At 48.6% G+C, this 14144-nt stretch overlaps 2 protein-coding genes across 4 annotated transcripts in view; both read left to right on the forward strand.

Annotated features, from left to right (window-relative positions):
• The window catches only part of HYDIN (HYDIN axonemal central pair apparatus protein), a 133865-nt gene extending 122409 nt beyond the window's left edge, over positions 1–11456 (forward strand). For all 3 annotated transcript variants that reach the window (XM_081016867.1, XM_081016868.1, XM_081016869.1), the window contains 8 exons: positions 741–1021; positions 1719–1938; positions 3111–3323; positions 4066–4229; positions 5698–5848; positions 6675–6905; positions 8275–8499; positions 10139–11456. In XM_081016867.1, the coding sequence (XP_080872993.1) occupies positions 741–1021; positions 1719–1938; positions 3111–3323; positions 4066–4229; positions 5698–5848; positions 6675–6905; positions 8275–8499; positions 10139–10627 (1974 nt within the window). In that variant the 3' untranslated portion in view covers positions 10628–11456. The remainder of the gene's footprint in view (positions 1–740; positions 1022–1718; positions 1939–3110; positions 3324–4065; positions 4230–5697; positions 5849–6674; positions 6906–8274; positions 8500–10138) is intronic.
• A 1570-nt stretch (positions 11457–13026) lies between these two features.
• VAC14 (VAC14 component of PIKFYVE complex) overlaps positions 13027–14144 on the forward strand; it is an 81497-nt gene continuing 80379 nt past the window's right edge. The window contains exons 1-2 of the mRNA XM_081016894.1: positions 13027–13271; positions 13974–14124. Of these exons, the coding sequence (XP_080873020.1) occupies positions 13168–13271; positions 13974–14124 (255 nt within the window). The 5' untranslated portion in view covers positions 13027–13167. The remainder of the gene's footprint in view (positions 13272–13973; positions 14125–14144) is intronic.

The following is a 14144-nucleotide window of genomic DNA, read 5'->3' on the forward strand; positions in this document are numbered from 1 at the left end:
GGATCCATGGGAGCTACTTTTCCCAGTTCCAGAGGGGTAGCCATGCTAGATTGCTGCAGTGAAAAGAACAAAGAGTATTGTGTAATCTTCAAGACTGACACATTTATTATGGCTTAAACTGAGGTGAACTACAGTCCACTTCATCAGATGTGTGAAGTGTTATCCTGAGTTACAGGTACAGTATATGTTTGACATGTGGAGGAAGTGCAGGGAGGTTAAAGGGAAATGAATTACAGAAAAGCACAGACAATTAACAGTTGTTGAAAAGACATCCTAGTGTTCTGTGAAGTATGTAGTATCCATGGATCCTGATGGGTCTACTAGGGCACCAAGAGCCATGGAACTACATCTCCCATGAATCTTTGCACTGGGAATAAGGTTAAGTCCTCCTAATTGCAACATTTTGCAAGTGAGTTTGGAAAAAAGTGAAGCATTGAGGTGGGGATTCCAGGCCTGTTTATCAGGAGCATGAGAGGGTGTTACCTCAGAATGGGACCCAAGTTTAATTTGTTTGGGGTAGGTCCATTCTAAATCAATCCAGGAAGAGCTTGCCCTTCACTAATTACATTTTCATGGTGCAAAAGCCATACATATGCCTGTTATGCAGCTGTTCTGCCAGTGAAAAAAGTGGCAACCTTAGCCACCAAACCTACCAGACTTGCTGGAGAAAAGCAGCCCCTTGGAGTTATCTGGGGCAATGTCTGGTCCAGGGAGTGTTCAGTCCCATCTCTCTTGGGCAGGTTCTTTCCATGACTCCATGCAATGAAATAACCCTGAAGCCCAAAGAAGGCACATGCCAAGTGGAGTTGACTTTTGCCCCGAAGAGCCGCATCCTGCCGTTCAAAGAGGAGGTCCTGCTTGAGTGCCACGGGATCCTGCGCTCCCTCTTTGTGGTGCAAGGCTGCAGCCAGGGCATCGAAGTCAGTCTGGACCAGGATCATGTCCCTTTTGGAGCAGTGGTGTTACGGAGCCAGGCTTCCCGCCGCATCATGATGCAGAACACAGGAGACATCGGTGTGGGGTAAACAGAGAAAGTCCTTCTGGATGAGTTTCCCTCCCCTCCCCACCCCACTCCACCATCCTTTATGCTCCACAAGGCTGGTCTTCCTCCCTTCAAGTCCTGGCTTAAGTGGCCATTCACTTGTTCCAGAGGTGTCAAAGGCAAAACAAAACAGAGAAGAAACAGGACAGTAAATCCATGTCCACTGGGCCAGCTTCAGGTGGTAAAAACTTTTGCACGTTTTTGAGTAACCCAGGATTCTGTTAGGGCAATGCCACTCACCTGAGTCTCCTTCCAATCCTGTTATCCTTCCCCCATCACCTCCCACTGTCTTTGTCACTAGGGGGTTGTGGCTGCATCAACTCCTTTTCAGTAATTCCTCTCTGTAGCCCTTCCGTGGAGCACCAACCATCTTCAGAAGGGCTAATCCAAAATGTGTGTTTTTCCAACCCCAATGGAGGTATCTTTAATAGATTGTGTCTATTACAATACCTCCAATTCCCTGCATGGCAGCAACTCTCAGCACTAGAGATCAGCAATCTGAAGCCAGTGGGTTTGGTCTTCCCAGGTTTCCCAGGTCAGCCTCCTGTCTTTCTCTTCCAAATGTGCCTCTTGAAATGGCTTAAGAAAGGAAGCATGGAGGAAACAAGAGCAAAGGGGCTTTCTGGGTTGTCCTTCACCCTCCTGCTGAAATGCTTCTTTTTCTTTTCGTGAAAAGATTTAAATGGGATGCCAAGCGCTTCAAGCCAGACTTCTCCATTAGGCCAGTGGAAGGCTACATTTCCCCAGGAACGGACGTCTTCTTTGAAGTGACTTTCCACCCCTGTGAGCAGAGCCAGGACATCTGCTATGAGAACCTCCAGTGTCACATCCAAGGCAGAGAACCGCTCAAGCTCATGCTCACCGGATGCTGTGTGGGAGTCCCCCAGGTCAAAGAGGTACAAAACCTCCTCAACAGGACTGTTTTCGTGGGATGGCAGGTCTCACATGTGACTAGCCTGTGGAACACTCTCTGCAGCTGTATTTGCATATTTGGACAGAGGATTAATGTGTTTGGATCAGACTTGGATGTGAAACCTCTGAGATTTGCACTCCCTGAACTACCATGCAAAACTGAAATACAGTTATCCTTCCATCCCCTTCCCCCCATTTGGCCATGTCCCAGCACTCTCCTTTTAGTTGTTCTTTTGTGTTTATTAAAAAATAAAGGTTGGATGTGGGTATCTCCATCCTTGCCACAATAACCTGCAACATGCACTTTTTATTTGGGGAAACTGTTTGTATCCAACCTACAGAGACCTTTTAGCTTCAGTAGGCATAGCTCAGGCATAGGCAAACTCGGCCCTCCAGATGTTTTGGGAATACAATTCCCATCATCCCTGACCACTGGTCCTGTTAGCTAGGGGTGATGGGAGTTGTAGTCCCAAAACATCTGGAGGGCATAGCTGATGGCCAGGGGTAATGGAAATTGTAGCAGTATTTGGAGGACACCATGTTGTAGCTATCCCTGAATTACCAAATAAGGAGTAATACAGATGTAGCAACTCAAATGTCTTCAAAATGTCCCCCAGTGATAAAATACCAGTTGCAAATGCTTTTTGTGCTTGGGGGAAGATGTGCTTTGTGGGCTCTTGAGCTCTAAGCCAGCCTTCCCCAACTGGGTGCCCTCTAGATGCTGTTGAACTACAACTCACATCATCTTTCGACTTATGGCTCTACTGACTACAGCTGATTGGAGGTAGAGTCCAGGAACATCTGAGGGCCCAAGGTTAAGTGACTCCAGACTATGAAGGACTGGCAACAACCCCACCACCTCCAGTCCCACCCATTTATTTTTTTCTTTGAGATGGTGCACTGGAACTCTTGCTTCCCCAGTGTAATTCCCATCTTCAGTCAGCTGCCCTGGAGAGCTTTTTCCTCTTTGTGAAGGGAAATTATTTAGCAAGGTGAAATTCAGAAAACCAGTACCGAAACAGCTCTGAAGAAAAGGAGGCTTGGACAGCCTAGTTTTGAATGTGCTAAAACCACCCAGAACATGTTCAGAATTCAAGTGTGTTGACCATATAGGAAAAAACTATGACACTCTCCGTCCCCTCCTTTCACTCTTCAGGTGGTGAATTTCACATGTCAGGTGCGGGCAAAGCACACACAGACTATTATGTTATCCAACAAGACCAATCAGGCATGGACCCTGCGGCCAATCATTGAAGGGGAGCAATGGAAGGGTCCAGAGTTCATTAGAGTAGAAGCCCACCAGCAAAACAAGCCATATGAAGTCACCTATAAACCCCTTGCCATGAATTCAGACAACAAGAAGGACCAGGTATTTCACAACAAAGGGCAAAGATGCCGGGGGGGGGGGGCAGAGAGGATATTTTGGGTCTCAGATCAGAATTGCTAGAGAATTGGACTAGATTTGCGGGCTTCTCTCTATGGAGACTTACTATTGGCAGCCCAAAGTTTCCATGTACCTTTATCAGCCAATTGTTTTAAAATAATTATTTTAAAGTAATATATCACACATTACTTCTCCAAGGAGCTCAAGGTAGCATACTTGGTTCTCTCCTTCCTCATTTAATCCTCGCAACAGTCCTTTGAAGTGGGTCAGGCTGAGAGGAAGTGACTGGCCTAAGGTCACCCAGTGATTTTCATGGCCAAGGATTACAATTATTTTTTTAAAAAATTAAAGATAAAATAACATTAAACTAAAAGAACACAAAACTAAGAGTTGGATCCAATGCTAGTCATACTCAATGAAACCATTGAAGTTAATGGATCTGACTAACTTCGGTTCATTACTTTAGGTGAGCTAAAAGTATTTTAGCTGTAGAAGCACCTCTGCAGCTTCATTTGATGCTCTGCTATGTTGCATTAAGCATGATGGGCTTACTCCAGAGAGTGGCATTTCCAGAAGGCAGCTGTTTTGTTTTTCTGTTGCAAATGCCAGGTGGCCTGAGGACCATCTTCTTTTCCTAGTATCTTTCAAAGCAGCCACATTTCACAGGAGAAATCTGGTCAGGTCATGTGTGTATCTTGAGGTTCTCATTTCTCCTCTTGCCTGTTAGGGGTCCATCTTCTTCCCCCTCCCGGATGGGACGGGGCTGCTGTACCTCCTGCAAGGCACTGCAGAGCCTCCAAAGTCTGCTGGGAACATCATAAGAGAAGTTCCATGCAAAACATTCTACACAGAACTTCTCCCCATCTCCAATTGGCTAAACAAGCCACAAAGGTAAATGGGATGGGGGAGGGGGGGTCATAGGGTTGGGACTGGCAGCTTCTGTTCCATCCAGTGCCAAGCAGGATTCTACAGTTCAAGGTGTGCCTTGGCATCCATTGTCAGTAACCTGTTACAGGCCATGGTCCCAGGATTCTGCAGTTCCAGTGGCTGAGAGTTGCACTCTGTTGGGTGAGCTTTGGTTGCAGTCCAAGGAAAGACTTGAGACTTCTGCAGTGACCAGTGTTGAGCTCCATGAGGCTATGACTTATTCCCACAGCAGGAAGTGGGAAGGAAGGAAGGATCTATAGCCAGGCATACCTCAAAAACCTGGGCAACACTGGTGAAGGATGCAGCAGCTAGGCTAGTCTGTGGTCTAGGTCTTGCAGTTTGGTTGCACTGTATGGCACAATAATTTTCACTTTTGTTACATCCTCCTCCTCCTAAATCCAGGGCAACAGTATAGCTCTGAGTGAGTCTCCACCTGTCTTTCTTCTATTTTATGTGAGGAAACTGCAATACATCCCAGAGCTCCCAGCAGTTGCTTTTCTTAACCTTAGACACTTTGAGGTCCACATAAAATGAACATTGTCTCCATAGAGGTGGTTCTGAGCACCCCCAAATGTTGCTCAAACTCTTCCTACCCCCTAACCACACCAGTTTCATGCCTGATGATGATATATCTAAGCAGAAATATATTGAAGGACGATGAAATGGGTGAGATTGATGGTCCAGCTGTGCAATGAAATGTGACTCTTTTGAGTCAGGTTGGTGAGCCCCCATCAAGACTATACTGCTTGTGATGGGCCACAGGAGCAAAATGAATATATTCCTTTCACAATTGCAGTGGGGGGTGGTGTTTCTCCAGTGCTTCTCCAAGTTGGAAGTCAACACCTTGCCCCCAAATGGACTTTCAGGCTCCTTTCATCTTTTCCTTCTCTTTTACTTTCTGTGGTCACATCAATCAAATCCCACCTTTGAATATTGCTCCAGCAAGTCCATATTATATTTCTCTGCCAAGAAAACCCAAACTAAAGCCTTAGGATGCTATGGAATCGGACAAGAATCTTGGGTATAGGGCAGAATACAAATTTCAATAGTAGTAGTAGTAGTAGTAGTAGTAGTAGTAGTAGTAATGGCTGCCCTGTGCCTTTAACACCAGCTGAATCTGTAGAAACAAGCAAGTGAAACTTTTCATATCATTGGAATAAATATGATTTCCTGCTGAATGTCTGCATACTTGGCCCTGCCCATGACCCAGTTGAAGAGGCTAAGCTATTTATTTTTTAACTTGCTTGAATAAAAGTTGAAAAGCTGCAAATTATACAGAAGACAGTTATTTGCTTGTGGGTGTTTTTCTTCAGTGGATAAAGCTGGGGAGAAAGTGGCCTCTCTTTGTCTGCACAGCCACAGCCAACATTCCACATCTAGTCCCTGTGGAGCATTTAGAGGGTGAATGTGGTGACTCTCCTTCCTCTGACAGATTCCGTGTGACAGTGGATATGCTGAAGCCCGAAAGGCTGGAACTAACCACCACACTGAAGACCCTGGACTATGTGGATGTGCCTACTGCTGCCAAGAAGGACCACAAGCTCACCTTCTTCTCTTACAGGGAAGGCATGTACAGTGCCAAGGTAAATACCCAGCCCGAACACCATCCCCTTTGCCCTTCTGAGGGCGCCTGAAGTAGAATGATCCCTCCCGTTCATAGGGACCACATCAGTGGAGATTTAAGGACAGCCAGCTCAGCAGAGCATTTGGGGGTGCAGCTAATCCACCATCAGCCCCTTTCTGGGCTGCAGGGATTTCCATACAAGAGGCTGTTCTGCAGGGTTTTTTTAGGCATTTTGTATCAAATGTGTGAAGGGCAGCTCACATGGTGCCCCCAGGTGTTGTGGACCATTTATTGTTTTATTTATTACATTTATACCCTGCCCTTCCTTCCAAAGAGTGCCAAACAGCTGTAGCTTCCAGTATATCTGACTGCTGGCTTTGCTGTCTAGGGCTGATGAGTGTTGTGTTCCAAAACATCTAGAGGGTACCACATTGGTTATCCCTGGTGCACAGCTGAAAAGGAAAAAGTTTCCGATATCAAATGCTTTGGAATCATTTTCCCTCAGGCTCTACATCTGCTGTCTTGTGTGGGCTGAGAATTCATTGCCATCCTTTCCAGTCACCTGACCATTTTGCATTTCTCCTTTTCTGAGAGCAGCCCAGCCACTGCTGGCAAGAACTGCAATTCATCATAGTTTCAGTGATGCTGAGCTCCAACACTAGTTCAGTTGCCCTGCACTAGGCAGTCTGAATGCTCAGTGCTTCTGGAAAAAGCAAGGGTGCTCAGTTTTGTGCAGTGTTTTGGTAAAAGGTGGGTAGGATAAAGCTGACCTGAATGGATTTCCATCCTTCAATGGAGTCACCACCATGGCAGCTCCTGACCCTGACACTTCCTTACCTCTGCAGGTGACCTTCCGCAATGAAACGACTCAGGAGTTCCTGTTCTATTTGGTGACTTTTAAGGTCATCCCATGTGGCCCACTTGGCACCATTGAGCTGATGACCCCTGTGCGGCAAAGCACCTCATCTTCTGTGAAGGTTGAAAACCCTCTCCATGTCCCAGTGACCTTCAACACTGACTGCAAAGTGCCAGACATCAACATTCCCCCCCAGTTCATTGTCCCAGCTCAGTCGGAGGTATGACTTTGCCTTTGAAGTGGCCAAGAGCCTGGTCTTGCAACTGCCTCAGCCAGCAATGGCCAAGACGGCTCTGCTGTCATTCGGCAGTCAGCAGAACTACATCTGGGTGATTGTTTCCTTTCCCTAAAATGTTTTGGTTCCACTTTGTATGTAAATATAATAATATAATAGTAAATCTGGATTTCCCACCTGCTGCAGTCTGGCCTGGAGCCTGGCTCAGACCTGACACAATCCCTGGGATAACTTTAGTCCTTCCCTTAAGTTGCTGAAGGAACAAATCTTCTCACCCTCATACGTCCTTCTTCACTGATGAATCCAGGATTTCTTTCTCTTTTTCCATTTCTCTCCTGCTCCCTCACACACCCTCTTTTTCCTCCCACTGTTTCCTTATGGCAGGCCTCTAAAAAACCCTTTCACCTTCCCTCCGGCGTTCTCCTGTGGAGATGCTCCCTCCTTCCCCATGTGTGCATTCTGCCTGCAGGAAGGACTGGTTGACTTTCTTTTCACATTTTGAAAGCAGAAGGGGAGGCAATTCACGAGTTACTGTCAGATGAAAACAAGCTCCTCACAGGAAGGGAAATGTCACTGCTGCTTCTGCTGCTGCTTCCAACACCTCCAAGGTGTGGAACGCCCTCCTGTCCCCTGCCCCTCCCAGAGTCATCAGGCAGCCAGGACCCTTGGCATTGGTCTGGCTGTCACTGGCTAGATTGTCAAAAGGGATTTACTAGGATTGTTCAACAGTCCATACTGTTCTGTAGAACAGAAAGTGACCCAGCCCAACTGAAAATGGGAACATTTGGCCTCTAGAGATGTGATTTCTCTATTATCACCTTACCCTCCAAGGAGCCTAGGGTGGTATACATGGTTCTCCCCCTCATTTAATCCCCACAATAACTATTTGAGGTAGGTTAGACTGAGAGACTGTGAGTGGCCCAAGGCCACTCAGTGAGTTTCATGGCCAAGTGGGGAGACCTGCTCTCTCCCAGGTCCTAGTCTGACACTTTTAACCACTATGCCATACTAACTCTCTAGCTCTCTATGCCTGCCTATTCTCTTGCCCATTCCTTGCCTGCCTTCCATGCTGCCCTCCCAGCCTGCCACCCTCATCAACTTGCCTGCTGCTCAGCTGTCTCCAGGTTGACCCACTGGCTGTGGCGCCTCTATCCCAACCCTGCTCTTGAACCTGCCAGAATTTGCTCTTCCACATGCTCTCCCTTCTCTGCTGCTGCCCAGTGTTGGCCATGGATGCTGAACATTCATTCTTGCAGAGAAAGGGAGTTGGGTGGAGCCAGTCAGTCAGTGACTGTCAAATCCCCCTCCACGTCTTGACCGGTTGCTTGTTCTGCCCCCTCCCCTCTTTTCTCAGGGGGTGCTTGTGTTTGAGTTCCAACCAATGAGGCCTGGAGAAGTTACTGGGCGCCTCTCCCTCTATAGCAATGAGCTGGGCTCCTTCCAGTACGACTTGATCCTGAAAGCCACCCCAGCCCGGCCAGAGAAAGCCCTCTCCTTCTGCGCCATGCTGGGCAGCAGCCAGATCGTCTTTGCCAAGTTTGTCAACTACACCCGTCAGAAGACCGAGTACACCACCAAGGTGATTCCAGTTGCCGTGATGCCACTTCTGATCCAAGTTGACAGACACAGAGCTTTCACCCACGGTAGCCTTTGCTTGTAGGCAAATCAACTTTCCCATCATCCTGCTCCACTAGCTTATGATACTGCCACACCTTTGTGGCATTGTAGCTCTTGCTACAGGCCCTGCAGAAGCAAAATGCTTCCTCCCACCCCATCTTGGCCACAGTGCCAACAAGCTTCTCTTCCCAACTAGCTGGAAAGCATGTGAACATCCCTCTGGAGCTGCTTTCTGCTGAGTCAGTCCTGTTAACACCTGCTTTTGCAGGCAGAGAAAGGTATTTCCCAGCCTGGGACTGAAGCAGGGACCACGTGCATATCTTACTTTATGATGTTTATACCCTGCCTTCCTCCAAGCAGCTCAAGGTAGCATACACGGTTCTTTCCCATCCCATTCCAACAATCCTACTTGTGAGAGGCAGTGACTAGCTGAGTGGGGGTTTGAAGTGAGATTCTCAAGTCTCTTTGACTCTTTGCAAAGCATTTGCTCTGCTGTCCTGAGCTGTGACCCTCCTGTTGCGTGTGCCACCCACTTCCAGCAGACAGTGGCAAGGGTGGGGAAGGGCTGTTAAATTTATCTGGACTTTGGCTATGACACAGCTGAAATCTGTGCTAGCTGGTTGTGGGTCCCTCTCCCTGCTCAATAGGTTTAACCCAGACTGACTTGAGCAGTCAAATGGTTGTTTATGTGTGTGACTGGGATGAGGTGAGGAGTTCTCCACGAGGAAACTTTGACTTTCCTTTGCAGAAGATGCAAGGAGTTCTATCAGTCTCCCCCTTGCTGCCAAGCAAATGAAAATTGCAGAGGAAGTGAAAAAAGTTTGAGGCAGCACAAAGGCAAGGGTGGATGTGACAATGCAGTGCAGTGCAAATTTGCAACTGAGAAAGCAAGAGGCCTCTGGTCTTGAAACAAAAAATGGCAGAAAGCCTGGCTGCCCACCTGCTGTGGTACATTACTGCCTTTCCTGATGTTGCACATGAAGCCTCATCACTTTTGAGAGTCCATCCTACACTTCAGGCTGTGTCATTTAGGCCAAACTACTGTGGAGAACCTACTCACCTTTTGGGTTCTGACATATATCTCATCCTCCAGGATATTATAAATAAAAATAGCTGCTGCCAGGCTCCAGATTGTTTCCTTCTGTGCCCAAGTTGGGATTCTTCTCACAAGGAAGGATTCTGGGTAAAAGGAGATCTGCCTTATGATGCCTGTGTTAGTTTTCAGAGGCTGCCAGGGTGAAATGCCTCTAGGTGCATGGGACCTACCCCCGCCTCTATCCCTCCCTCCCCTCTCCAGGGAGACTCCTTGTTTTCAGAACACACCAGTACAATGGGTTGTGCTCTTCTGTCTGGGGTTAGTGGCTGATTGCTTCATTGCTCCAAAGGACAAAGGCATTGCAGGAGGAGTTTTGCCAGGGAGAGGAAGCAGTAACTGAGCCTGAGCACAACAATAATGCAACCCAGTTTGTTTGTTCTGTTTTACTGGAGTTTGTTCTGACCCTCTGGACAAGACTTGAGTCAATAAGAAATGTTACGTTTGTCTGCTCTGTGGTACAACTGCAGCCACCAGACCAACCAGACTGTGATTTCTCTCTTTCCAGCTTGACTGCCCTGACTTCCACGTGGATAAAGTCATCAATGCACCTGCAGGATCTCTAGGAGGCACTGAGGTCAGCGTGGAAGTAATCTTTGAGCCATGCCAGTTGGGTGAATGCAAGGGAACACTTGTCCTTTCCTCAGCCATAGGAGGTGACTACGTCATCCCTCTCAGTGGCACATCAATCCCTCCTAAACCACAGGGGCCTATTCAGATCAGGGCTGGCACCAGCACATCCATTCCCTTTAAGAATGTCTTCCTGCATCCCATGGCTTTCTCCTACATTGTGGAGAATTCTGCCTTCACTGTGAAGGCCACTGAGACTATTAAGGCTAAGAAATCAGCTACCATCCTAGTTTCCTTTGAAGGGAACCCAAGCGGCACCAAAGCCGCTGTCACCAGCAAGCTGGTTGTCTCTTGTCCTCGTGCAGCTGGGCTGGGCTCAGGCGTCTCCTGGGTTTATTATCTAAAGGGTATCACACCTGAGAAATGAAACTGTGGAGAGCCACTGTGTTGTCTTGTTTCATTTAAGCATTGCCATAAGGAGGGAGAGAGAGCTAGACAGTCAGCACATTGTCTTGCTTTTTGGTATTTGAGCCCCTGTGTCAAGCATCTTCCTTGCTTTTCTTAGGAGAAGGGAAAGTTGGCAATGCCTCTGTACCTTTTGGAAGGAGAGGGGAGGAAAGCCCTCTGTGATTGTCCTTGCGGCAGGCACGGAGGACAGCAGGGTGTGTTATACAGGGCTTCCACATGCAAGATTTCTGTCAGAACAAACCAAGTGTCTCCTTGTGTAAGGAGGGCAGCACACACCATACCAGGAATGTCCTTCTGCCCTTAACATTCCTCCAGTGTTCAATCTGCTGAATAAGTTAATGCAGCAGCATAAAACATCACCTGGAAATGTGCAAAATGAGATGCTGCCTTATATTCATGATAAGAATGTCTTGTTACATAAGATTTTATTTTGGAATAAAGGTTATTAAACAAAACAAGAAAGTGCTTGAAAGTTTGTCAGGACAAGGCTGCGGGCAGGATTCTGGGATCTGGTAGGGAGAGAGCCATACCAAAAGCTTAATGGCTCCCAGTACGTTTCCGAGCACAATTCAAAGTGCTGGTGTTGACATTTAAAGCCCTAAACGGCCTCGGCCCAGTATACCTGAAGGAGCGTCTCCACCCCCATCGTTCTGCCCGGACGCTGAGGTCCAGCGCCGAGGGCCTTCTGGCGGTTCCCTCATTGCGAGAAGCAAAGCTACAGGGAACCAGGCAGAGGGCCTTCTCGGTAGTGGCCCCTGCCCTGTGGAACGCCCTCCCATCAGATGTCAAAGCGATAAACAACTACCTGACATTCAGAAGACATCTTAAGGCAGCCCTGTTCAGGGAAGTTTTTAATGTGTGATATTTTAGTGTATTTTTTGTTTCTATGGAAGCCGCCCAGAGTGGCTGGGGAAACCCAGCCAGATGGGCGGGGTACAAATAATAAATTATTATCATTATTATTATTATGTCTGCTCAGGTTGCCTGGAAACAGTTAGATGATTTGGATGGCAATAATCAGCTGTCAGTTCCCTCCATGGTAGAAAGTAGGAGAGGCAGAACAACCATGACCTGCGACATCAGGGTTGTGCATAATGTCACATACCTGTCTGTAGACTCAGCTGTGCAAATGCGCAGGTTAGGCTGAGAGGAACAGCTGGCATCCTGAGAATCTGTTTCTGGAACTTCTGGCTGCAGAGAAACATATAAGGGCATGGGCAAAATATCCAGTGAAATATTTGACTCCAGATGGGATAACAGGACTTCTCTGGGTGATAGTGATGGAGACCAGGGCCTCCTTGCTTATGACCCAGATGCTTTCCAACAAGGTGCTATTTGCCAGCATGCCTCTCTTCAGGACTGCCCTCCCCCAGTGTTGGTTCTGACAACATACTAGGGCCAAATAGAGAAAAGTGAGCCATTTCCAGAAGCGGCTGATTCCTAATTAAGCAGCGCAATCTCTGCCACTGCTCACAATTGTGCTAGTGTCAGGCTTTCTTTTAAATAAACAGGTAGAGGGGGTTGTGCTGCCAGTCTTTCAAGTGAAACTTAGGGACATGTGGGATAAGTATGATTTTGACTGTTTCTCACTCAACATGCCATCATTTAAGTTCCTTCAGACTGAAATGCTTTAAGCAGGGGTGGCTAATGTGGGCACTTTCCAGAAGGTGTGGGACTCAAGTCTCCTCAGCTGGATGGCTGCAGGTTCGCCACCCCTCCTTTACAGCAATGCTCAGCAACAGAGGGTTGGGGCAATGGCATTATTTGCCAGATGGTAAAAAAAATAAAATTAAAGGGTTCCCCAAATGTCTATTTGGACGAAAGGTGGGATTCGAGTGTCAAACTGTTGAAGGCAATCACTTTATACAGTAGAGTGAGGGAAACGGTGCTGTGGCCAATGCTGGGTCTACGAGACCCGCTGACATGAATGAAGGCGACTAACTTAAGCCATCCGTATCAGTGGGTCTATGAGCAGCATTGAGTTGGAGGCAGCCCAGAAAGGCAGGAAAATGATTTATACTAGGTCAGGCCACCAGCGAGAGCTGCTGGCCCTTGGAGGTGGGCGATCCCGCGCCACCGCCCCAGAGGGGCGTCTGCCGATCCGGATGAGGCGTCGCTCGAAGGCGCTGGGCGACAAGCCTCCCCAAGCTTCAAGGTGGACTGCGCCGCCCTGACTGCGCCTTGATCGCTGGCGACGCGCGGGAGCCGGTTCGAGGACCGCATGAACGAAGGAAAGCTGCTCAGGGGAATTTGTCACGTGAGACCGCCGGGAAGGGGGGGGGGAAGCAGGAAGCACCTGACATCTCACGTGACTGAACCAAGATGGCCGCCGCCTGGTAGCCGGAGAGAGAGGGGGGAAGCGCCTCCTCCGCTACAGCAGCGCCAGTGCCTCCTTCCCGCCCACCTGCTCCTGCGCTCGGGAGCCGCTCGTCCCTTTCTCCACTCCCTCCTTCCTTCCTTCCTTCCTTGAGGCCGGGGCAAGGCGGGACGACCGGCACGATGAACCCGGAGAAGGACTTCTCTCCGCTGACGCCGAGCATCGTGCGGGCCCTGAACGACAAACTCTACGAGAAGCGGAAGGTGGCGGCGCTGGAAATCGAGAAGTGAGCGAGGGGGGCGGGCTGCCTTCCATTCACGCTCTTGGGCCGCTGAGGGGGCCCTTCTCGCACCGCACTGGCAGCAGCAGCCGCATTAATAGTGCCCGGCAGGGTCTTTCACCGCCCTGCTTTGAGGTGCCATTGGCGGGGCTTCAGCCGCTGAGCCAAAGCCCTTTCCTCAGCGCCCGCCTCCCCTTGCTGAAGGGCTGGCCCGTTGGCTGCTCCTGCTCATCCTGTCACCGAAGGGCCTCTTCTTTCTCTTGGAGCAGGCCTGAGCGGGGGCGGGAGTGCTGGTTTAGAGCGGGATCTACAAACAGCAGCTCTGAGGAAGTTGCACCTCTTCTCTCAATCCTGAATTTCTCCGCTCTCACCACATACCAGGCATAAAGATCAAGCCCTGAAATAGGGCTTGACACAGAGACAGGCTGCTGTTTGTATGGTTGAAGGGCCTTATCCAGCCACAGAGTAGACCAAGCCTTTCTCTCTGCACGCACCTTGCAAAACTACTTGTCAGCTTGAGTGGGCAAAACTGGGCAGGGTGGACCAGTTTTCTGGCTCCATTCCATTTGTTCATAGATGATTCATTTGTGGGCATACAAGGTTGCTAATGGCCAGCTAAATTAAAAGAAATATATTCCTCATGTTAAACTGGAGCCAGACATGGACCTGGTGAGACATGATACAGCCTTCTTATTCTCCTGTTTTTAGGCTGGTGCGAGAATTTGTGGCTCAGAACAGCACAGCTCAGATCAAGCATGTGATTCAGATTCTTTCTCAGGAGTTTGCACTTTCCCAGCACCCACATAGTCGAAAAGGGGGGCTTATTGGCCTGGCAGCCTGCTCCATTGCTCTTGGGAAGGTAGGTGGTGTTGCTGTTTC

This window comes from Podarcis pityusensis (assembly GCF_964106645.2).
Source record: "Podarcis pityusensis genome assembly, chromosome: 8".
Lineage (NCBI taxonomy): Eukaryota > Metazoa > Chordata > Lepidosauria > Squamata > Lacertidae > Podarcis > Podarcis pityusensis.